The sequence below is a fragment of the Mesocricetus auratus genome, unplaced genomic scaffold (assembly GCF_017639785.1).
Source record: "Mesocricetus auratus isolate SY011 unplaced genomic scaffold, BCM_Maur_2.0 Super-Scaffold_100025, whole genome shotgun sequence".
NCBI lineage: Eukaryota > Metazoa > Chordata > Mammalia > Rodentia > Cricetidae > Mesocricetus > Mesocricetus auratus.
Window position 1 is genome coordinate 1711991 of NW_024429206.1, and position 24970 is coordinate 1736960.

Sequence of the window (24970 nt, forward strand, 5' to 3'; positions counted from 1 at the left end):
AATGTAACACAATAAATAAAAGACCCAGAGGCAAATATTGGGGTTCATTCTTCAAGCTGAATATCAGAAAAGCAAAGTAGTGGGCCACTAGCTCTTACCACTACCTCAGGCTGAATGGGGTGATCCTGCTGCCTCTCCTCCCATTTAGGGCTGAATGTTTTGAGGCCTCTCAGTCTGCACATTGTCTGTGTGTGGATCTCTGTATCTGTTCCAATCTGCTGCAGGAGGAAGCTTCTCTGATGATGGCTGAGCTAGACACAAGTCTATGAGTATAGCAGACTGTCAGGAGGAGACATTTTATTACTATGTTCGTTCCTTTTGTAGAGTAGTGGTATTTGGTTTTCTCCAAGGTCCATGGGCTATCTAGTCTCAGGTTCTTGGTTACCCAAGCTACACCAGGTATGGGTTCTATCTCATGGAGTGAACCTTAAGTCAAATCAGATACTGGTTGAAAATCATTTCTCTTATGCAAGAAAATCCCCATTATTATTGAAAAAGCAATGAAACACGCACCTAAGAACCTGGTTCAAAACAGAATGGTATTAGTCCCCCGCCCCCTTCAGTTTAGTTACTCATCAGTACTAATATGCTGGAAATAGAAGCCAACCCTTGCAAGATGCTCCCTGACCTACACTCACAAATAAATAAATGTGTGGTGGCTTGAAATAAAATGGTTCCCAAAGAAAGTGGCACTATTGGGAAGTGTGGCTTTGCAGGAGCAGGTATAGCCTTGTTGGAGGAAGCATGTCACTGTGGAGGCAAGTTTTGATGTCTTGTATATGCTCAAGCTTCACTCAGTATGATACTCAGTCCACTTCCTGTTGCCTGCAAGAAGGACTCTCAGCTACTTCTCCGGCACATTGTCTACCTGAATGTCACCATGCTCCCTGCCACAATAACTGAATAAACCTTTGAAAACTGTAGCCCCCACCTCAATTAAATGTTTTCCTTTATAAGAGTAGTTATGGCCATGGCATAGAAACACTAAGACAAAATCTAACTCTAAAAAATCATTAGGGCTGAAGAAGTGAGATAGCTCAAGGTTAAAAGTGGCAACTCTTCTTAGTCCTCTTTTAGAGGACCAGGTTCAGTTCCTAGCACCTACATCAGACAAGTAACAACTTCCACTAATTTCAGCTGAAGGGATCTAACATCCTCCATAGGCACCTGAACACACACCACACCCACGCACACATGCACTCTCTTCAAAAAACAATCAAGAAAGGGCTGAAGAAATGGCTCAGAGGTTAAGAGCACTGGATGCTCTTACAGAGGCCGAGTTCAATTCCCAGCACTCACATAGCGGCTTACAACCAGCTATAACTGCAGTCCCATGGAATCTGATGCCCTCTTCTGGGATATATATCTTTGAAAATGCAAATCAGTGGTAACTATGGAAAGCCACACAAAAATATTCCTGAAGTGTCAGGGTAAGTTTCTGAAACGGTCTTATATTATTTACCTACATAAAACAAAACAAAAACCAGCCACAGTGGCACACACCTGTGATCCTAGCACTTGGGAGGCAGAGGCAGGAAGATTGGGAATTCAAGGACAGCTACAAGTACATATTCACTTTGAGGCCAACCTAAGCTACATGAGACCCTGCCTCTTCCCCACAAGCAAAATACATACATACAAACATACATACACACACACACACATACACATCCTACAACTTCGTACTCTACTATGAATAATTTTATTATTTATGGGGAGGCCTTTATTTTATATATTAGAAAAGCTTCAAATCTGGAATGTAATTTTACATGGAGCCTTTTCTCTGGGAAAATGATACCTTTATTTTTTTATTTATTTTTGGCTTTTTGAGGCAGGGTCTCTCTATTGTAGCCCTAGCTATCCTCACTATATAGACCAGGTGAGCCTCAGACTCAAGATCCATCTGCCTCTGCCTCTGCCTCCAGAGACTGGAATTAAAGGTGAGCCACCACACCAGGCCTTCCTCGATTTATTAAACTTACAGGGAGTATAAATCTCCATGACAGGACCAAGCACACTTGGTATGTTTATTACTCCTCGTTCTTTCAATTTTTCTCTTCTCAGATAAGAGTTATGTAACCAACTTGTGAAAGTTTTTGCAGCCTCATTACAGAAAAAAAATTGACTGTTCTTCAATATATTATGTCTGGAATATCATCTGAGGTCTCTGGTACACCTGTGAATAGAGTCTAACAGTCACTTCATCACTTGAATGTCTGCCTTGTGAGTCTTCCGATGTATACGAAGCCCTGAATTCCAACAAAAGGATTTCCCACATTCAGAGCATTTCCAGGGTTTCTCTCGTGTATGAACTCTCTGATGTTCGCTGAGAGAGGACTTCTGAGTGAAAGCTTTCCCACATTCATTACACTTAAAAGGTTTCTCTCCAGAATGAATTTTCTGGTGTATCTGAAGGGATGCCTTCCTGGAATAAGCTTTTCCACACTCCTGGCATTCATACGGCTTCTCTGTTGAATGAGTTCTCTGGTGGATAATCAACTGTGATTTTCCGTAGAAGGCTCGCTCACATAAGCTACATTCATAAGGTCTCTCTCCTGTGTGTGTTCTCCTGTGTATAACAAGATATGACTTGCTGCTGAAAGACTTTCCACACTCACTGCAACCATAGGGCTTCTCCCCTGCATGAGCTCGCAAATGAGCAGTGAGCTGCTCCTTTCGGCCAAAGGCTTTGCCACACTGACTGCACTCGTAGGGATTTTTTCCAGTGTGGCCTCCCTGGTGCACAATGAATTGTGTTTTCACGTTGAAGGTTTTCCCACAGTCACTGCATTGGTAAGGTTTCTCCCCTGTGTGCATTCTGGTGTGAACAAGGAGGTAGAACTTACTCCTAAACGCCTTCCCGCATTCATTGCATTCATGTGGCTTCACTCCCATGTGACTTCTCTGATGTACAATGAATGGGGACCTCAAACTAAATGCCTTCCCACATTCATTGCATTCAAAAGGTTTCACTCCCGTGTGACTTCTCTGGTGTAAAATAAGCTGAGATTTCCAACTGTAGGCTTTCCCACATTCGCCGCAACAAAAGGGCTTCTCTCCTGTGTGAACTTCCTGGTGGACAATGAGCTGTGACCTAAAAGAAAACACTTTCCCACATTCACTACATAAATAGGGCTTTTCTCCTGTGTGAACTCTCTGATGAGCATTAAGGTTTGACTTGGCACTGAAGGCTCGTTCACATTTTGTGCATTTGTAGGGTCTCTCCCCTGTATGAATTCTGAAATGTACAACAAGCTGTGATTTACAACGAAAAGTTTTCCCACATTCATTACACATACAGTTTTTTTCTAAGCTACAATGTCTTTGATGTTTAAAAAAATAAGATTCCTTGTAACTATGAAATCGATCAGGATTCTTTCTTATAGAAATTCTGCTTGAACTCAAGTTTTGTACCACGTGTGTTCCACGTGTGTTATGCTTATGGGGTCTCTGCCTTGGAGAAACATGGGTTCTGTTCATAAAAAGTTTTCCAAACACATTACAAGTATAGCTTCTCAGAACATTTTCATCTTGACTTTTCTGGTACCATTCTTTCCAATCTTCTAGAAAGAAAAAACAAAACAAAATAGTTCTGATTTGTAATTCTGATACAGAATGAAGGAGATTTGAAAAAGCATGCAGGGGCTGAGGCACATGGGCAGGACTCATTTAGGCTACATGAAGGCCTGGATTACACCACCAGTACAACTGGGGATGGGGCAAATCTCTTCCCTTTGGTAAGAGGCCTATGACTCTGCTTCAAAAGAAATATGGGCAAAGCATGGAGGTGATGGAAACAAAAACTATGTCCTCCTTCATTACTGGTAGTGAATTGGTCATGATGAAAATCATTTTAAAAAGGGTTTTTAACAAAAATACGTGCTGGACAAGATGACACATGCATTTAATCCCAGCACTTGGTTCTGGGTCACCCTTGATACATAGTGAAAACCTGTCTCAAAAATAACACTCCCTGCCCCCAAGTAAAAGAACTAAAAAAATGTACTTGCTGGGGTGGCAAGATGGCACAATGAGCAAAGGTGCCTACTACCTTAGTCTAATAACCCACTTTAATCCCAGGACTCACATGATAGAAGGAAAGAACTGACTTCCGCAAGTTGTCCTTTGAATTCAACACATGTGCAGTAGTGCATAGAGCACCCCTCAACCCAAAAATGTTTTTTAAAATACACATACAACAGCCGGGTGTTGGTGGCACACGCCTTTAATCCCAGCACTCAGGAGGCAGAGGCAGGCAGATCTCTGTGAGTTCGAGGCCAGCCTGGTCTATGAGAGCTAGTTCCAGGACAAGCTCCAAAGCTACAGAGAGAAACCCTGTCTTGACAAACCAAATAAATAAATCATGCATCCAAATGTTTACATCTGAATCTTACTGCCACAAGACTATCTAGTTAAAACATGAACTACATCATATAGAGTAAGTATAAGACATTTACATCTGCTGACAATGAGACATTAAAAAAGAATGAACTGAAACTGGGCATGGTGGTGTGTTGATAATAATCTTTTTGAACACTATGAAGATGTGTCACTCTGATTAGTTTAATAAAAAACTGAATGAAAAAAAAGCTGAATGGCCAATAGCTAGACAGAATTTGGGGTCAGAGAGGACTCTCGGAAGAAGAAAGGGGTCACCAGTCACAGAGCAAGCAGTATGGGCACTGCAGAGACGAGGAAATAAAATCACAAGGCAGAAAATAAATTAATAGAAATAGATTTATTTAAGCTATAAGAGCTAAACAAGTTAGAAACAAGCCTAAGCTATCAGCCAAGCTTTCATAATTAATAATAAGTCTCCACATCATTACTGAGGAGCCAATGGTCCTGACAAAAAATCCATCTACTGAGGGGCATGCCTATAATCCCAGCACTCAGGAGGCAATGATAGACAAAGCTCTGAGTTCAAGGACAGCTTGGTCTAGAGAGAGAGAGAGAGAGAGAGAGAGAGAGAGAGAGAGAGAGAGAGAGAGAGAGAGAGAGAGAGAGAGAGAGAGAGAGAGAGAGAGAGAGGAGAGAGAGAGAGAGAGAGAGAGAGAGAACTGGGAGGTGGGGCATACATAACCTAAAATAATAATAGCACTTAGGAGGTGTGGCAGGAAGATATGGAATTTGAGCCCAACATGTACAACAAAAGACACACACTGAACAAAAGGAGAAAAAAAAGAGAATGAATGAATCATGAAAATTAATACTCCAAGCAGAGTTGCCAACAAGTAGATATGCTTGGTATGGTTTGAGGGGGCAGCAGGGAGCCACAACCCACGGAGTGAGCAGAGTAAAGGGAGGAAACAAGCTACACTAGGTCAGAGCAAAACATTTCTGCTTTAAAAGGTGTTTGGGCAGGTGGTCGTGGCACACGCCTTTAATTCCAGCACTCAGGAGGCAGAGGCAGATCTCTGTTAGTTTGAGACCATCCTGATCTACAAAAGCAAGTTCCAGGACAGCCAGGGCTGTTTTGAAGAGAAACCCTGTCTTAAAAGAAAAGAAAAAGATGTTTGATCAGAGACGGTCCAAATTAGTTATTGAGTTTGACTGCTATATAAAAAATAAGAAAAGAGGCCTGGAGGAGCAGGCCTACTATTGCTCCAATGGCTAGATGGAAGACTGAACTAGAATTTCAACTTCAAAGACAGATTAAGGCAACACTATCTCAAAATGAAAGGAAAAGAGGATGAGCATATGGCTCAATGATAGTCTATTTGCCTAGCATCACAAAATTAAATAAGAGCACAGATACATTAGAAGGCCCTTGTAGTAGCCCTGCATGAAACTGTAATTACTAGATTCTACCTCTAGAGTTAAGGGCTCTAGAATACATTGAGAACAAGAAAAGATATGGAGCAGAGAGAAGAGGGAACCAAAAGTTCAAACTACAAAATACTGCTGCTCTTAGCAAACAAATACCTTGAAGGCAAATGAAAGATTGTTAGGGCAATTACTACATTTGAGAGTACAGGTAGGCATCCAAATGATAAGAATGAGTGAACCGTCAGATATGAATTCATTGCTCAGTGAAAGAGGTAAACAGCCTGTGGAAGTATAAAATGACGTTATAGATGAGACCATTCAGGAAACAAGACCACAGCTCATCTATGGGTCCAAAACATTATTCTTATAAGGACAGTAATGGACAGAAATAAGTAATAATTTAGGACAATCAAGCAAAAGGTTGAGCGCATGGAGCACATCCCTCAAAATATTATTAGTGCTTTATAAGAGCAATGTGTTGGCCTTAGCTGCTTTCTTCCTGTCAAGTTATTTTTTTCTCTAAATATGCTCATCCCAATGAGAGATGAGGGAGAAGTTATGGTTGTACTTAAAAATGAGGTCACCAAACTCAAGAATAAGATAAAAACAGGGACTACTCAATAATAATAATGAAATAAAAAACAATGAATGGCTACAAGAAATGAATTCTTGTAGGGCTTAACAACCATGCCTGATTACTTCCTGAATTACTGGTTTAACATAATTGGACAGAAACAAAACACAAACACAGACTGGAAATTTGCTAAGTATGAAAGGGAACCTCAAGGCTGGGCTACTAGCAGACTATGACATTTCAACTCTCAATACCTGAAAATTTATAGCAGAGCTGGGGAGACAGCTTAGCAGTTAAGAGTGCTTACTACTCTACCAGAGATAAGATCCTAGCACCCACATCAGGAAGCTTACAGACACCTGAAACTCCAGCTGATGGCCTTTGTGGGTACCTACACATACACTTAAAACAAAATAAAACAAAAACCTTACAGCATCAGGAACAGACTGCTATTGAAACTACAGATATAGACCACAGAATGGTCACCCTCTCAAGTTTATCTGAGCTATGGTCATGAAGCACAAAAGAAAGATTGTTTGAAAGTAAAGTGCCAGGACTGGAGATACAGCTCAGTTGGGAGAGTGTCTGCCTAGCATGAACAAGAGCCCTGGATTCAATACACAACACTGTATAAAGCAAGCATAGTTTATGCCTGTAATAGCAGCACAAGGGAGGGTCAGAAGTTAAAGGTCATCCTTGGCAATACAGGGAGTTCCAAGCCAGCCTTGGATACAAGAAACCTTGTCTTTAAAATCATCGTCATCATCATTAATCATCATGACTAGAGAGATGGCTATGTAGTTAAGAATACTTGTGCTCTGCACACCAGAAGAGGACAGGACACCAGATCTCATTATAGATGGCTGTGAGCCACCATGTGATTACTGGGAATTGAACTCAGGTCCTCTGGAAGAGCAGCCAGTGCTCTTAACCTCTGAGCCATCTCTCCAGCCCCAGCAGGATGTTGTATTCACAATAAGTAAGTAAATCTTTAAAAATGAGAGAATACTTGTGCTCTTATAGAAGACCAAAGTTTAGTTCCCAGCAACCACAGTGGCTCACATTCATCCTTAACTCCAGTTTCTGGGGATTTGACTTCCTGTTCTGATCTCTGAAGGCACCAGGCACATGCACACATACATGTAGGCAAAACATTGATACACACACACACACACACATACACACACACACACACACACAATCTAAAAAAATTTTTTGAAAGAGTGAAAAATCAAAGTACAGTGCCTGAAGCTGTGACCTTTACAAAGGAAACTGTTATCAATATCAATGAAGAAAGAGATCCCTGACATTTTTCTAAAGGGGAGTATATCTGACCAAAGGTAATTATTATCTTCTTCCCTTCTGTGAGAAGTTTCTCTCACAACTTTCTAGTTTTAGTTTCACAGCTATACACTGAATCACAAACCTATAATTCAGTGCTCAGAGGTAAAGGCAGGAGTATCTCAGCATGGTCTACATAGGAAGCTCTAAGCTAACAAGGGCTACATAGTTAGACTCTGTCTCAAAGGGTAAAAAACAAATTCTAGTTTCTTTTACAAACCTTGTTATGACTGAAACAAACATCTTATCCCTTAACTATATTCACTCAGATGGTGAGAGCTTCACCCTCACCTGTCAGATGGGACCACAAATATCCAAAAAAATCCTGGACTTGAAACTGAATTATGGCCCCAAGTAGGTACTGACTAAAGGGATGCACTCATATTTCATATCCACAAGAGCATTTTTGTATACATGCAGATGAAAAGGCACTCTATCCTTAATACCCAAAAGTCTACCCCAATACTATGTTCCTCTGCATAGCAGCCCTGGATAGAAAAAAATATCCATTCTTCTCCTATTCAAATTGTCTGGTCAGAAAGGCAGGTCACCACGCATAGAAGATAGAAGTTAATCCATCCCTTTTACCATGGCTGGTTCCAACAGTAGATGTGAATTTAAAAAAAAGGAAAGGGCATGATGGCACAGGCCTGTAATCCCACCACTTAAGGGGTAGAGATAGGAACGCTAGAATTATTGACCAAATGAGGACCATAAGAGAAGGGAAAAGAGAGAGGGACAGGGGGCAGGTAGGAGGGAGAGAAGGAAAAAGACAGAAAATGAATACATGGGCAGATTTCTGGTTTCAAAAGAAGCCAGACACAACTGAATGAGAGCTTGCAAAAAAGAAAAATGACTTGGAACTAGAGAGATGGCTCAGCAACTTAGAATATTTGCTGCTCTTGCAGAGGACCCAGGTTCATTCCCAGTACCTACATGGGAGCTAATGACTGTGAACTCTTCTGACCTCTACAGGCACTGCATGCACACAGAACACAAACGGGCAAAATTCCCATATACATAAAATAAAAAGAAATAGCCATGAGAGCTGTCATACACCTTTAATACCAGCATGTAGTAGGCATAGGCAGGAAAATTTTTTGAGTTTAAGACTAGCAAGCTCCAGGCCAGCCAGGGCTACACAGCAAAATCCTGTCTCAGAAATAAATAATAGGGCTCAAGAGATGGTTCAGTAATTAAGAGAATTTTTGCTCTTACAGAAGATCCTAGTTCTATTCCCAGCACCCACAGGGTAGCTCATAACCATCTGTAATTACAATCCCAGGGGATCCAATGCTCTCCTCTGATCTCCTCAGGCACCAGGCATGCACATGGTGCATATACATACAAACATGCAGGTAAAATACTATGCAACCAAAACAATCATCCATGTAAAATCATAAAATAAATCTAAAAATCTATTCTAAAAATGGTGAAACTAAAAAGAAAGAAAAATTACTTGATTCAGAAGTTCCTGCCATGTCTGTATGTGGTATCTGACACTGGGGATCGTGCTAGGCTGCTGAAGGGGTAAGGGAAAAATATAACATCCTAGAACAACAAGAGAGTTCCAGATGGAAGCCTACTTCTGATATCAACAAAGTTCTGAAGTAGTCACTACGTAGAACCGCTCTATGCAGACAACCGATCATTTGAGGCTATATACTCTTACTACTTTACTTAGATGGATCAGACAATTAAAATACCCAGACTAATCATAAGATGGTTTCAAAAACAAATCTAGTACAACAGTAAAAAAGAAACCAAGAGCTCCCAGATGTGATTAAGAATGTGAACTAAGTATGCAGTAATAGTGTTCTAGACTGGGTGACAAAAGAAGACAAGTGTTAAAATATAATCCTCAGGGGCTGCAGAGATAGCTCAATGGTTAGGAGTACTGACTGCTCTTCCAGAGGACCACAATTCAATTCCCCGTACCCACATAGCAGCTCACAACTGTCTGTAACTCCAAGATCTGACACCCTCACACAGACATACATCAGGCAAAATGACAATGCTCATAAAAAAAACTTAAAAAAGAAAGATACCCAGGCATGCAGGGTTGGTTCAACATACGAAAATCCATCAATGTAATCCACCATATAAACAAGAGGAGACACAAAAATCACATAATCATCTCACTGGAGGCTGAAAAAGCCTTTGACAAAATCCAACACCCCTTCATGATAAAGGTCTTGGAGAGATCTGGCATAACATGAGCTTACCTCAACGTAATAAAAGCTATATACAGCAAACCAACAGCCAACATCAAACTAAATGAACAGAAACTCAATGCAATTCCTCTAAGATCAGGAACAAGACAAGGCTGTAAACTCTCTCCATACCTCTTTAATATTGTACTTGAAGTTCTAGCTAGAGCAATACGACAACAAAAGGAGATCAAGGGGATACAAATTGGAAAGGAAGAGGTAAAACTTTCACTATTTGCAGATGATATGATAGTTTACATAAGTGATCCAAAAAACTCCACCAGGGAACTCCTTCAGATGATAAATACTTTCAGCAAAGTGGCAGGATACAAGATCAACTCAAGAAAATCAGTAGCCCTACTATATACAGATGATAAAAGGGCTGAGAAAGAAATCAGAGAAACATCACCCTTTATAATAGCCACAAACAACATAAAATACTTTGGGGTAACGCTAACCAAACAAGTGAAAGACCTATTATATAGCAAGAACTTTGAGTCTTTAAAGAAAGAAATTAAAGAAGACACCAGAAGGTGGAAAGATCTCCCATACTCTTGGATAGGTAGGATCAACATAGTAAAAATGGCAATCTTACGGAAAGCAAAATACAGATTTAACACAATCCCCATTAAAATCCCAGCACAATTCTTCACAGACCTTGAAAGAACAATAATCAACTTTATATGGAAAAACAAAAGACCCAGGATAGCCAAAACAACCTTATTCAACAAAGCAATATCTGGAGGCATCGCCATCCCTGACTTCAAGCTCTATTATAGAGCTGTAGTCCTGAAAACAGCTTAGTATTGGCACAAAAATAGACGGGTAGACCAATGGAATCGAATTGAATATCCTGATATTAACCCATACATGTATGAACATCTGATTTTTGACAAAGAAGCTAAAAATATACAATGGAAAAAAGAAAGCATCTTCAACAAATGGTGCTGGCATAACTGGATGCTGGCATGTAGAAGAATGCGGACTGATCCATGTCTATCGCCATGCACAAAACGTAAGTCCAAATGGATCAAAGACCTCAACATAAATCCAGCCATACTGAATCTGTTAGAAGAGAAAGTGGGAGGTACACTTGAACGAATTGGTACAGGAGACAGCTTCCTGAACATAACTCCAGTAGCACAGACACTAAGAACGACAATTAATAAATGGGACCTCCTGAAACTGAGAAGCTTCTGTAAGGCAAAGGACACAGTCAGCAAGACAAAAAGGCAACCCACAGATTGGGAAAAGATATTCACTAACCCCACATCTGACAGAGGGCTGATCTCCAAAATTTACAGAGAACTCAAGAAGCAGGTCTCCAAAACACCAAAGGATCCAATCAAAAAATGGGGTACAGAACTAAATAGAGAATTCTCAATAGATGAGACTAAAATGGCTGAGAGACACTTAAGAAAGTGCTCAACAACCCTAGCCATCCGGGAAATGCAAATCAAAACAACTCTGAGATACCATCTCACTCCTGTCAAAACGGCTAAAATCAAAAACTCCAACGACAGTTTATGCTGGAGAGGATACAGAGAAAAGGGAACACCCCTACACTGCTAGTGGGAGTGCCGACTTGTACAGCCACTTTGGAAATCAGTATGGAGATTTCTCAGGAAAATGGGAATCAGTCTACCACAAGACCCAGCAATTCCACTCTTAGGCATATACCCAAAAGATGCACATTCATACAAGGATGTCTGTTCCACTATATTCATAGCAGCATTATTTGTAATAGCCAGAACCTGGAAGCAACCTAGATGCCCCTCAACTGAAGAATGGATAGAGGAAAAGTGGTACATTTACACAATGGAGTCACTTTTCAGTGGAAAAAAAAACGATGGAATCTTGAAATTTGCAGGCAAATGGATGGCACTAGAAGAAACTATACTGAGTGAGGTAACCCAGTCACAAAAAGAGAAACATGGTATGTACTCACTCATTTATGGATTTTAGACATGAATCAGGGGAGTGCCAGCATACAATCCCACTACCAGAGATTCTAGGAAATAGAACCTTCATCCAGCGACTGATGAAAGCAGAGGCAGATACCCACAGACAAACACTGAACTCCTAGAATCCAGTGTCAGAAAGAGAGAACTGATGGGCAAAGGAGTTAAGAGTGGGCTAGTTTAACCCACAGAAACAGTTGACGTGAACAAGGGGGAGCTCTTGGACTCCAGATTGATGACTGTGTGAAAAGCAGGGACTGACCCAGACCCCCTGAATGTGGGTGTCAGTGAGGAGGCCTAGGTAATCTATGGGGCCTTGGGTAATATTTATCCCTGTCGTACAAATAGACTTTGAGTGTCCATGCCACAATATGGGAGGCTCTCTCAGCCGGGACTCTTGGGGGAGGGTCTAGGCCCTGCCCTGGATGAAATGACAGTTATTGAAGATACACCATGGAGTGCCTCACCCTCCTTGGGGATCAGAGTAGAGATTGGGTGGGGGGCTGGGGGACCTGATAGGGAGGGTGGGGGAAGAGGGGAGGAAGAGGGAGCAGGGATTGACATGTGAAACAAGATTGTTTTTAACCTAAATAAAAAAATAATTTAAAAAAAAGATAATCTTCAAAGAACAAAATACCAACAGAAACAGAAGTAGTGGAAACATTCACAAAGGAAAAGATACAAAACAAGCCTACAGAGTCCACACGCGTCATATTAAAAAATGAAAAACCTGGAAGAATGATATCCTAGTTACTCTTAATTGCTAGCCTGGCACAGTGCAGACTCATCTAAGAGAAACCTTGAACTGAGAAACTGCCTTTATCTTGTTGGCCTATGGGCATGTCTGTGAGGTTTATTCTGATTATTAATTAATATAGAATGGCCCACCCCACCATAGACTATTCCTTGGGCAGGTGGTTCTGGACTACACAAGAAAGTTTATGAGAAAGCCAGAAAGCAGCAGTCTCTTATGGGTTCAAGACTGAAGTCTTGAAAAATACACAACTTTCCTACAGATAAATAAAACCCAGGATCAAATGCAGGAAAAAAGGGAGGAATATGTGAATTTTAGTTTTATAACAATAACAGGAGACAGATCTTCAGAATGCAAGAGTATTTCCATAACTACAATACAGAGATCAGTTAAATTTGGGGAGTAAACCTCAGCAGATAAGCAGCAAGAGAAATCATCACTCAATGAAACACATGACGCAAGATATGCACCCATGGGTAAGAGCTTAAGTAATTTAACTGTCAAAAGGAGAAGAAGAGGGGTATAAGTCACCTTAAATGAGAGGAAGAAATTCTCTCAAGGCCCACCTGCCTACTGAAAGGAAGGAGACTAATCCAGAAGGCAGACTCTGGACAGAGTTCAGGAAAGAAGTGCACATCCACGTCTCAGAGTTGACAGGAGAAGGAAAAGCCAACATTCAAGGTGACAATTGAGTGTCTGACTCAAGAAACTCATAATCTCATCCCAAGTAAGCTGCATCAGTTTGAGACTTTTAGGAGTTTCTAGGCACACCACCATATCAGTATCAAGTACCTAAGGAGCAGCCAATTTAGCTCCATGCCTCCCGTCTTCCTGGTTCTCAGTCACCTACCTGGACAGCTCTGGGTGGACATTTTGGCATTTATTATCCATGGTTCTTTGCCTTGCTCCAACTTGAAGATTAAGTCAGGTTTGGACCCAAGATACCCTGTTAATATAAAAATCACAAAGGATGCAGACCAAAACTGCTAGGGGTAAACTACAAAACAACATTGCTAATTTGCACTTGAGAGTAACAACAATTAAAAAAGGAAGACCATCCAAAACAATACAGAGAAACCCTGTCTCGAAAAAAAAAAACCAAAAAAAAAAAAAAGGAAGACCAAATATTCACCAAGAACATTTACCTCTTTAAAGTTCAAACTCATAATCATCAGTTACTTCAGGTCTCAAGTTAGATCAACAAAAGGAAAAGAAAGGAAGGTTATGACTTCCAGGTGAGGTAAAAAGGTGTTTGACTCACCCACTGACAGCAGGTTGCTGTAGTTCTCCAGAGTCACCTCTCTGTACAGGTGCTGTTGTGCAGAGTCCAGTAGCTGCCATTCTTCACAAGATAACTCCACAGATACATCCTTGAATGACAATAACCCCTGTAAGAATACACATTTTGTTAACTAGATGTACTCACAGCGGGTAGCATTGGGAGAATGCAGAAAACTCGAAAAACTATTCCTCTCCAGATGGTCTGTTCTGCCAAGCCCATCACCTACTTTTTAAAAGAATAGAAAATTGGTCCTAAAGAGATGGTTCAGTGGTTTTTGTCTTTTCAATTTTAACTTTATTTTATGTGCATTGGTGTGACAGTGTCAGAGCCCCAGGAACTGGAGTTACAGACAGTTTGTGAACTGCCATGTGTGTGTGCTGGGAATTGAACCCAGGTCTTCTGGAAGAACAGACAGTGCTCTTAACTACTGAGGAGATGGCTCAATATTTAAGGACATTTGCTGCTCAATCTTAAAGAAAGAAGTTTGGATCATAGTAACCAAATAACAAATAATGCGTCCCCAGTGTCTGTAACTCCAGCTGTGAGGGATTCAACACCTTCTTCGGGCCTCTGTGAACACCAGGCACACACATGGTACATAGACATATATACAAGAAAAACATCTATACACACAAAATTTAAATTAAAAAATATCAATCAGCCAATCATCAAAGTACCAGGCACTCTTTGGGTTTCTGTGGACCTTAGGATGAGTAAAATACAACTGTCACTGAGACATTTTCAGTCTTGTAGAGGGAAACAAGCATATAAACAATTACACAAAAGCAGGCCCAGGGTAAATGTTGTACCGAACGGACAGAACAATTCTCAGTAAGCACCCAGATTCAGATCCACCGAGAGTCATCTAAATGGTTCCCCCAAAGTAATGGGATGGAAGAGAATTCAGGAAGTAATAAGGATTAGGTTCACTTGGAAACAATGAGAAGCACTAGAGAAAAGCTAAAGACTTCAGCCTCCTCCTTCAGGAGCCCGAAGGCAAGTGGAGTGTACAGAAACTCCACCTACACCGGAGCAAGACAGAAAATGGCCTTCTGTCTTCTGCTCTATCCCGTGTGGCTTCCATGCCCCAGTAACCCAAGTCTAAGAGAACAGCAGTCATGATACACAGGGCATGGGTGCTGGCAGGGACAACAGAGAAACTCAGAAATGTCTATTTCTTTTACGCAAGGTTGTTAATTATGGAAGAAAAAAACATATACAGAGGACAACCTGAACTCACTATAGTGAGACACAGAAAACATCATTTACAATACTGAGCAGAATCTGGTATATTCAGGGACTGTGGCATCTCAGAAACAGAGAGGAAAGCTCTTACGATAAGCAGGAAAGTAAGGAGGTGGGGAACAGAAAAAATAAAGAAATGAAATATATATCTCAAGTAAACACTAAGTAATGAACACTGATAATCAGAACTTACACATGACAACTACAGTGTAACACTGAGAATCTAAACTAAATGCATTTCATATGCAACCCATTTTACACGAATGTCACTAACATAAGAGAACCCCAGTGCTTTGGCACTGCCACCAGGTTGTCCATTCCTGGGTCACCAAAACTTGCCAACTCCATAGAGAACCAGCTAATACTATCTAGCTAGTTAATATTGCCATCAACACAAATCAAGAAAAGTGTAAGACATAAACTTCTGGGCATACCTGTGAGAAATTATTTCAATTAGGTTGAGATTGGAAGACCCCCTTAACTATGGATGGAGCGATAGGCTAGAGTCCTGGACTGAATAAAAAGCGGGAAATGAGCTACTGTATGACCAGCTGACTCAAGTTCCCGCCACCATGGAAGCCACCGAAACAGACCACACCCCCAAACTGTGAGCCAAAACAAACTCTTCCTTTCTTAAGTTTCTTCTTGACAGGTATTTTGTCACAGCAATGACTCAAGTAATTAATACACTGGCTTTCCACAATACATAACTTCGAAAATCAAACACTGACAAAATTGTAAGATTTAATTCCATTAAGTAGCTCGGTGCATGCATGAGCTCTACCTCGCCTCTTTGGCTTCTTCCAGGTAAATGGAAACAGTTCAGGGCCAAGGAGGAGTCAGGCCAGAGCAGTACAAGTAATAAGATTCTCATAGACCTTACGGTTGGTACATAAAAGGGTGGGGGGAGGTCACTTTGATTTAGCATGCTGTGAATAATAATCAGTCACTCATCTGGTGCCAGTCACAGAGGCAGCAACCCATCCTCATCCTGAGAAGAGTGACGACTGAAAGACTAGAAACCTGTTAAGAGGCTACATGGCTTGCCAAGCACGGCGGTGCATAACTTTGGAGGCAGTCAAATCTCCGTGAGGTGAGCTCATCTATATAAAAAGTTCAGGTCAACTCAAATATATAAAAGGAATGTGATGCCAGGCATGGTGGTGCACACCTTTAATTCCAGCACTCTTAAGGCAGAAGCAGGTGGAACTTTGTGAGTTCGAGGCCAGCCATAGAATGTGATCCGGTTTCCAAAAAAAACATAAAATTTATCATCGTGTTGACAACACCCGCTTCAGGGCTCGGCAGGCAAAAGGCATTAATAAATATGCATTTTCAAAACAAGCGAAAAGGGAGCGTGGTGGTGATTTACCCGTTGAGGTCCTAAGAGTCTGCCTAAAGTCAGACGCAGGTTGACTTCATTCACAAGAATTACCTTCAGGCCACCTGCACCTGACAGCAGAGTTCAAGGAAACCCAGGCGCGTTTCGGGAGGCTCAGAGCCTGGAGAGCATGCAGGCCTTGATACGACTTAAGGAGTGAAGACGACCACCGACTGTATCCAGCCAGCTTGTTAAAATCGACCCTACGTACCCTGAACGAAGCCGACCGTGGTTCGGCGGCCATGGGTTCGAGCTACGGCCTCCGGGCTCGTATCACCAGAGGTCGGACGAAGAGTTCTAGTCTCTCAGTAATCCTGAAGAGCAGAGTCGCCGGACAGCGGGGCTCCGGCCACGCCGGCTGTAAAGGGCCGGGATTCGGATACGGAGCGGGCTGGCTGAGGACTCCAGAGCCGCCGCCGCAGCCACCAGCTCCGTCCCCGATGCGAGCCGAGCCGCCCCTCAAGCGAACTCGGGAGGGAGAAGGGCGGAGGGAAGGGGAGCGGCGCACAAAGAAGCGCGTCATTCCCTCGCAGGACGTGCGCCTGAAAGGGAGCTCCTGCCTCCGATCGCGCTGCGGAGAGATTAGTTCACAGAGGCTGGACTTGAGCCAGGCTGTCTCCGCACTCACACCTTTAAGTGCCAGCACTCGGGAGACAGAAACTGGAGGATTTCTGTGAGTTCCAGGACAGCCCGGACAGCCAGGACTACATAAAGAGATCCTGTCTCAAAAACACCAAAAGAAACAAACAAAAACAAAACCCACGCGGGAGACGCCTCTCAGACCAGTAAAGAGACCTGGCCGCTTCACTGAGCATGGAAGTGATAGAATACACAGTTCAAGATGACAAAGCTTTTGAGAAATTTCTGATGAAAACATTGTTCTCGAAGTGATCTGGGGAAAATGTTTTCTCCTATTGCTTAAACAACAGACGTTTATCACAATTATGAAGTCAGAAATCCAAGATTAAAGAAATTGTTGGCATATTTGGTTCCTAATGAATATTAGAAATGCAGGTGGCAGTGTTGAAATGCCTAATTTGGGTGTAGAAACCCATAACATCAAGCCTTCTTAACCACTGAGCCTTATCTCCAGCCCCTCTGTGTGTGTGTGTGTGTGTGTGTGTGTGTGTGTGTGTGTTCTGCATATGTGCACAGCATGCCTGTGGATTAGACCGCAAACTTTAACCTTAGCTCTCTGCTCTCTTGTTTTCCTTTTCCCTTTTCTTCCCTTCCCTTCCCCTTCCCTTCCCCCATCTCTCCTCCTCCCCCTCCATTTCTCCTCCTTCTCTTTGTCCCTTCCCCCTCTTCCTCCCTTCTTTCTCTTTCTTGTCCTACCTGCTCTCTATCCCCCCACCCCCTCCCCTGTGTCAGGAAGCTAGTCATCTGACGCTTTCTGTAATTCTGTGGCCTCCACTGCGAACCAGAAGGTGAGCTTGATCCCAGAGGCAGAGGCAGGAAGATCTCTGTGAGTTCAAGGCCAGCATGGTCTACAGAGTGGGTTTCAGAACAGCTAGGGCTGTTAGGTAGAGAAACCCTGTGTCAAAAAAAAAAAAAAAAAAAGAAAAAAAAGGCTAGGCATTGGTGGCGCACACCTTTTATCCCAGCACTCGGGAGGCAGAGGCAGGTAGATCTCTGTGAGTTCGAGGCCTATAGATCAAGTTCCAGGACAGCCTCCAAAGCAACACAGAGAAACCCTGTCTCAGAAAAAAAAAAAAAAAGGGATTGGGCCCATTTCCAGCACAGTCTCTTCCACTTCTTGAGATATTTAAGTTAATGAATTCATTCTTCCTTTAAATCATCTACTTTGGGTGCTGGAGAGATGGCTCAGTGGTGCACTTCAAGAGAACCCAAGTTTAATTCCCAGCACCCTATGGCAGTTCACAGCTGTCTCAGGGGATCCAACATCCCCTTCTGGCCTCTGCAGGCACTAAGCATGTACATGGTTCATAGACAAAGATGCAGGCAGAACACTGATACATATAAAATAAAAATAAATTTAAAAATAAAAACTTTTTTTAAATCACTCTTTCCTGCTGCTTCCCTGGGGCAGACAGGACTTTTCCTGTCTCCCTCTTCTCTTCTGTCATCTCTCTGTCTCTGTCTCTGTGTCTCTTTACCCCTTTCCTCTTTCCTCCTTCCTCTTCCCATTCTAAGAAAACTTCTCACTTAAAAAAAATCATCTACTTCAGGCCAGTGAGACAGCTCAGTGTGGGTGGGTGAAGGACCTTCTGATGAATTGAGTTCTATCTCAGAACCAGAGTCTATGTCACAGGTAGAAAGAGACAGTCAATTCCACAAAACTGTCTGCTAGCCATAAGTGCACTATGGCAGGCACCCTGCTCCCCACATCATACATGCACACGCTAATAAACAAATAGATAAAAAATTTAATCATCTAGTTTATTAAGAGACAGGATAGAAAGAAAAATTATGAGGACATGAAAAAGGAAAGGAGCGCTTCAACCTGGAGTCTGGTTGAAGTCTCACTCCAGCTGAATATCAAGAATTCCAGTTCGACATTTACTTAGGGTCCTTTCCCCGTGATTTTCTAGTAATGTCATGAAAGATACGTCCTACACTCCTTGTGTAACTCTCGTGGCTCTCAGTTTTATGTTATCAGACTGTAATCACACCCAAGGTGCCTCTGCCTCAGGAGCCAATTTACAATCTAAGTTACCCTAAAAGGGAACAGAGCTAGAGGAAATGAAGTGTCCTAGTTTGACATCCTGAGTCTGTCATTCCAGTTTTATTTCATTTTGGTTTTTTATTTTCTTTTGTTTTGTTTTGCTTTTCGAAACAGGATTTCTCTGTGTAGCTTTTTGGAACCTGATCTGGAACTCCCTCTGCAGACCAAGCTGGCATCAAACTCACAGAGATATCCTGTCTCTGCCTCTTAAGTGCTGGGATTAAAGGTGTGCCACCACCACCAGGTTTTGGATTTTCTTTGGTGATTCTGTTAAATTGATAAATTCTACTTTCATGTCTTGTATTGTTTTTTTATTATTTCATCAACTGCTTGTATTTTCTTTTTTTAAAGATTTATTTATTATGTATACAGTGTTCTGCCTCCATGTATGCCTACATGTCAGAAGAGGGCACCATATTTCATTACAGATAGTTGTGAGTCACCATGTAGTTGCTGGGAATTGAACTCAGGACCTATGGAAGAGCAGCCAGGGCTCTTAACCACTGAGCCATCTCTCCAGCCCAACCGTTTGTATTTTCATGGTCTTTATTAGTTATTTATTCATATCCTCTTTAAGGTCTTTGAACACAGCCAAATTCCTATTTTCAAGTCCTGGGTTTGTGATTCAGCTAAATTGCTTTTCTGGTCACCTATTACAATAGAATCATAGACTTCTGTAGGAGGTATATTGCCTTGGCTATTCAAGTTTGTGTTTTTGCCCTGGGGTCTAGGCATCTGGAGTTATGATGTTTGCAAAGCTTCTTGGTGTAGATCTCTGATTTAGTCTTTGTTGGATGAAAGTTCCATTCTTCAGTTGCTGTTGCCCACTCTGGTTCCTAGCCAAGTATTGTGGCTGTGGTGTTTCTGTGGATCAATAGGTGTCACAAAGGGATGGAAATGGGCTGCAAGGAAAAGCCAAAAAGGGGCATCAGGAAAGAACTAGGGTAACCCTGGGTCTGTACCAAGAGGTGGAGTCCCTAGGGAATGGAGGTCAGCTGAAAGAAGGGGCTCTGGAAGATTCCTTGGGAACCCACTGAACAATCAAATGACAAAAGCTTCCAAAATCCTCTACACTGGGTATGTAAGATGACTCATCAAATAAAGGACAGTTGCCAAGGAGCCTAACGATCTGAGTCATCTATCTCTGGTGCATGTGTGCCGTAGCGCATGCCTGCATGCACACGTACAGTTATATACAGTTACTACCAGGACCTTGAAAAGAGCATCTTGGAGAAACCCATGCCTGTCTTCTGGTGCATGTTTTTTCGTGAGTATCTCCTTCCCTCTCTTATCCATCATTTTTAGAATATCTATTTAAAATGTATTTTTACCAACAGTCAGTTGTGGACCCTGTGTGCAAAACTACCAACTTGCAAGGCTGCGCATGTTGTAATTCATTTTAAAATGCCTTGAAGAGAAGTCACGCCATACAACAGGGCTCATATGGGAGGTTTATTGGAAGAGGAGAGAGAAGGGGCAGAAGGTGGGTGGGAGGTGGGGTCAGAGACTGGTCCCTGGGGACAAGAGTGGCAGGAGAGGGGGAGGAGGGAAGAGAGAGGGGAGGGAGGGGAGGGGAGAGGGAGGGGAAGAGGGAGAGGAGGTGATCAAGGCCCACCTTTTAAAAGGGAAGTAGCAAATGTGCACAGTGGTTACAGCGGAGGAAGTATCCTGTAGGGACCTCAAGGACAGGCCAGTAATACTAACAGTGCACACTGGGTAATAGTGGAAAGCCTTCCACAGAAATAACAACTCACTTCTTATTGGATTCTAGGCCTGCCTCAAGAGAGAGAATTCAGGCTGGTAGTGTAGCCCTGATCAAAAGTCTGTGGCTTGGGCTGGTGAGATGTTCAGCAGCAAAGATGTTTATCATGCACACCTGATGACCGGAGTTTGATCCCTGGAACTCAACGTAGAAAGAAACCAACTCCACAAAGTTATTCTCTGACCTCACACATGCTCTACATCATGTGTGTGTCCTTCTCCATACACCACACACACACTAATAATAAATACTAATAATATAATAATGTAAATTTTAAGAGTCTGTGACTGCAGAGGTTACATGCCTTCATGGGAGAATTTACTACTATTGTTTGCTGAGTAGACACAACATGCTTATCAAATTGCCTTCCAAATAACTGACAATGCTCCTAATGACTGCTCCTGTCAGCTTTGATTAACAGCTGCTTTTTACAGTGGGCGACAGAGACTCATGAATAACTGGTCAGAGCATTGGTCAGAGCATTAAGAATAGTAAGTTACAGGTGAATGTTTAGCCATAAAGCTGAAATCTCCATCAACCATTACAGAGCACAGGGACTACTGTGGAAGAAGGGCAGAAAGACCGTAAGAGATAGAAGAAGTGGGGGAGTGGTGTGGAGCACGTGGCATAGCGGCTTCACTCTTCTAAAGCAGCTGTAACTGAATGTGGAACAAAGGAAATAAAAAAGGAGGCCATGGAGATATGAGCGAGAGCATGGCCAGAAGCAGAGACATCTGGGGGAGTCCAGAGTGAACACAGCCCTGAGCCAGGCCATGAGAGGAGAGAGGAGCAGGGAGAGAGGAGAGCTAGGAGACTAAGGGGCCAAAGGGGAAAGTGGTCAAAAGAACCAGCACGGCCAAAATGGGTGAGTTATATAGGGGAGAGCCTCTGAGAGAAGGGCATCTCAGTCCCTGGGCTGGAGAGTTTAGTGTAGGGGCATATGGTGCCAGCCATACCCTGTAACAGGTAGGAACTGAGGTATGCTGGGAGAGCCTGACAGCCAGGTCTACTTTGACCTTTAGCCATTTGTCTGGGGTTTGAGACTTAATAGGGGCTGTCTGCACAAGCTCTATACACCACTGGGTTCACCAAACCCATCACAGATGTGGGAAGGACACATGAGGCCCCACATCTCTCTGAGGATTTGTGTATAATTCATGGTTGATACAAGAGAGACTGGTAAAGTGCCCATGCTCCAGTAAACAATCCTTTCACCCGTGATCCTCTAACCAACTCTAAAAAATGTCATTGGGTCATCAAAAAATTACATGGGAGGGGACTAGTTAAGAAGGAAGGGGATCAATGGGAGTGAGGGACAAGAGAGGGTAAGGGAGGAATATGGTCAAAATACATGTATGAAGACTTTAAACCCATTATGCATAGGTAATAAGATCTTTTTTGTAAAACCCCACTCTATTTCATACTGGCTAATCATGAAATTAGAAATCAGGGGTCAAGTTCTACCAGGGATAAAGGGACTCCTCAGACCACAATTGCAGCTGTATCTCTGTCTCTGTTGCTGCTGATAATTAGGCTTCAAACTCATTAGCACTCGGGGTGGTGGTGGCACACACCTTTAATCCCAGCACTCAGAAGGCAGAGGCAGGTGGATCTCTGTGAGTTCGAGGCCACCCAAGTCTACAGAGCTAATTATAGTGCAGCCAGAGTTGTTACACAGAGAAACTCTGTCTTGAAAAACCAAACAAGCAAACAAACAAAAAGCATTAACATAAAGTTGAGTAGAGTATTATTTCACTAACGTTTGTCTCCTATGTGTTCTTCCATTTCTTCATGATTGTGTAAATTTTTCTGCTTTTCCATGTCTTTTGGTAAAAACAACTTACTGAAGGCCCAAAAATTAAAATTAATAAAAGTTTAAAAACTTAGGCCCTGAAAAAGGAACTTCTAAAGACTGGGGATGTGACCCTCCACCACTTGGGTCAAAATTCCTATGTCTGCTAATTTCTGGTCCTAAGGTTATAAAGATCCCTCTGCCCAGGGGATAACTGACAGACCCTGTGACCCTGTAACCCTGCAACCTGGTCTTGTCTTACTCAAATGCATCTTGCTTAAAGTATATAGTCACTGCTTTACTCTGTACTTTGTATGACCTTAAGTAACCAATGATACTCTGAAATTTGTGGCCTTCAACCTTATGGTCTGCCCCTTTAAAAGCTTCTCTTTTTGGCTGGTTGATATCTCATTTCCCTGCCATGGAGTGAGATGCAAGCTGACCAGCTTGAACAATAAAAAGAAACCTTTGTGTTTGCATGAAAAGTGTCAGCTTCTTGGGTTGGTCTCGGGCTCCTCGAACCTGGCACATCATTACTATGCTTCGTTTTCTTCTTTTCCTTCTTTCTTTAATTTGGGGGGGGGGGGTGAGACAGGGTTTCTCTGTGGCTTTGGAGCCTCTCCTGAAACTAGCTCTTGTAGACCAGTTTGGTCTCCAACTCACAGAGATCTGCCTGTCTCTGCTTCCCGAGTGCTGAGGCTTTTGTTTTCTTAATGTGGATAAATATCATGTTTTGCTTTTATTATACTTTAACTTGTTGATGTCTGCTTTTTGTTTGTTTTTGTTTTGTTTTTCGAGACAGGGTTTGTAAGCGTTTCCGGATGGGTCGGGACAGGATGGAACAGGAGTGGGTCAGGTATTCTGGCACTCGGGAGTCACAGAATACTGAGTGTTACACAGCTCAGATGGAAAGGTATCCTAGAGCTCGGGAGCCAAGGACCACCACAGGTTGCAGTAAGCTTAGCAGCTTACAGCCTTGCCTCAGAGAAAGGCTTCTCCGGTGTATCAGCTCAGCTCCGGCAGGTATCAGCTCAGCTCGGGCAGGACAGGGTCTTCCAGCTGGGGATATTCGCCTAGTGTAGCAGTTTTGCTAGGCAGGAGGTTTCTCGGGCTGAAGTTGTTACAGTTCAGCTCTGCTCCTGGAGAGCGGGGAGCCGGGAGCAGAGTGTAACAACTCCGCTTTGCCAAGGAAGGTTTCCCAGACAAGTGTTACAGCGCTCCTCGCTCTGCTCTGCCCAGGGTCGCCTCTGCTTGCTCTGCTCTGCTCTGCCCAGGGTCGCCTCTGCTCTGTCGCTGCCGCACAAGAAGATCTTCACCCGAAGCTCATCCAAAGGGGTTTATTGGAAGGCAGCTGGACCAGCCAAGCTGAACATACACAGGGTTTATATAGGGATTCTTGGGGTTGGGGAAGTTTTTCCAGAGTAGGGATTGGTCCGATTTCAGTGCTGAGCTCAGATTGGCTAGAGCTCTGCTCTGGGATTGGTTACTTTTTACACAGGATTAGGGTCAGATTTGGCTCTGGTTTCAGGGCCAAAGTGTGTTTCTTTCTCTGGTCCTTTTTAGCCTTTTGGCTCCAATTTTAGGGCCAGGGTACATTTCTTTCACTGACTCTGATTCCAGGGACAAAGTGTGTTCCTTTGGCACTGGTTTTAGGGTCAGGGTACATTTCTTTGGTTGTGGTTGCAGGGCCAAAGTGTGTTTCTTTGGCTCTGCTCAGGGTTTGTTTCTTTGACTGGTCCCTTTTCCCTACAGGGTTTCTCTGGATGTCTGCTTTTTATAATTAGTTTTTTTTCTTCATCTTCTTAAGACAGATCTCCTGTCTTCCCGGCTGACCTTGAAATTGCTGTGCAGGTGAGAATGATTTTGAGCCTCTGGTCTTCCTGTCCTCATATCCCCAATGTTAGGATTACAAGTTTAGGTCAATTTGTGCAGTGCTAGAAATTGAACCCAGGTTTTCCAGCACGATAGGCAACACTCTACCAACTGAACTAAATCTCAAGCCCCAATTCAGTTAATTTTCTTCTTTCCAGAGCTGTATTTTATTTCCTTTAATTCTCATTTCATTTATTTCCGTTCTTTTTGTTTAGTGCTACTAAACTGTGAAATCTCAAACATGGACTCGGGCGACCAGGGGGCGGAAATAACGCCATCACCTCGGAACAACGAAAACAAATTACGCTGTGTTGAGAGGCTTCTGGGACTGAAGCCCACCA

The 24970-nt window shown here is 42.7% G+C and overlaps 1 protein-coding gene across 3 annotated transcripts; it reads right to left on the reverse strand.

Moving 5' to 3' along the window:
* Window positions 1-1953: 1953 nt before the first annotated feature.
* Znf26 (zinc finger protein 26) lies at window positions 1954-16980 on the reverse strand. Of its 3 annotated transcripts, none has more exons than XM_040731338.1 (4): window positions 16729-16980; window positions 13871-13979; window positions 13460-13555; window positions 1954-3563 (listed from the first exon to the last, which is right to left on the reverse strand). In XM_040731338.1, the coding sequence occupies exons 1-4, from the start codon at window positions 16759-16761 to the stop codon at window positions 2197-2199; spliced, it is 1605 nt and encodes a 534-aa protein (XP_040587272.1). In that variant the 5' UTR covers window positions 16762-16980; the 3' UTR covers window positions 1954-2196. The 3 variants fall into 3 exon arrangements, with proteins under 3 accessions (XP_040587272.1, XP_012980113.1, XP_005085388.1); XM_013124659.3 differs by having other exon boundaries at window positions 1954-3560; window positions 13871-13997; XM_005085331.4 differs by having other exon boundaries at window positions 13871-13997; window positions 16729-16979.
* Window positions 16981-24970: the final 7990 nt, after the last annotated feature.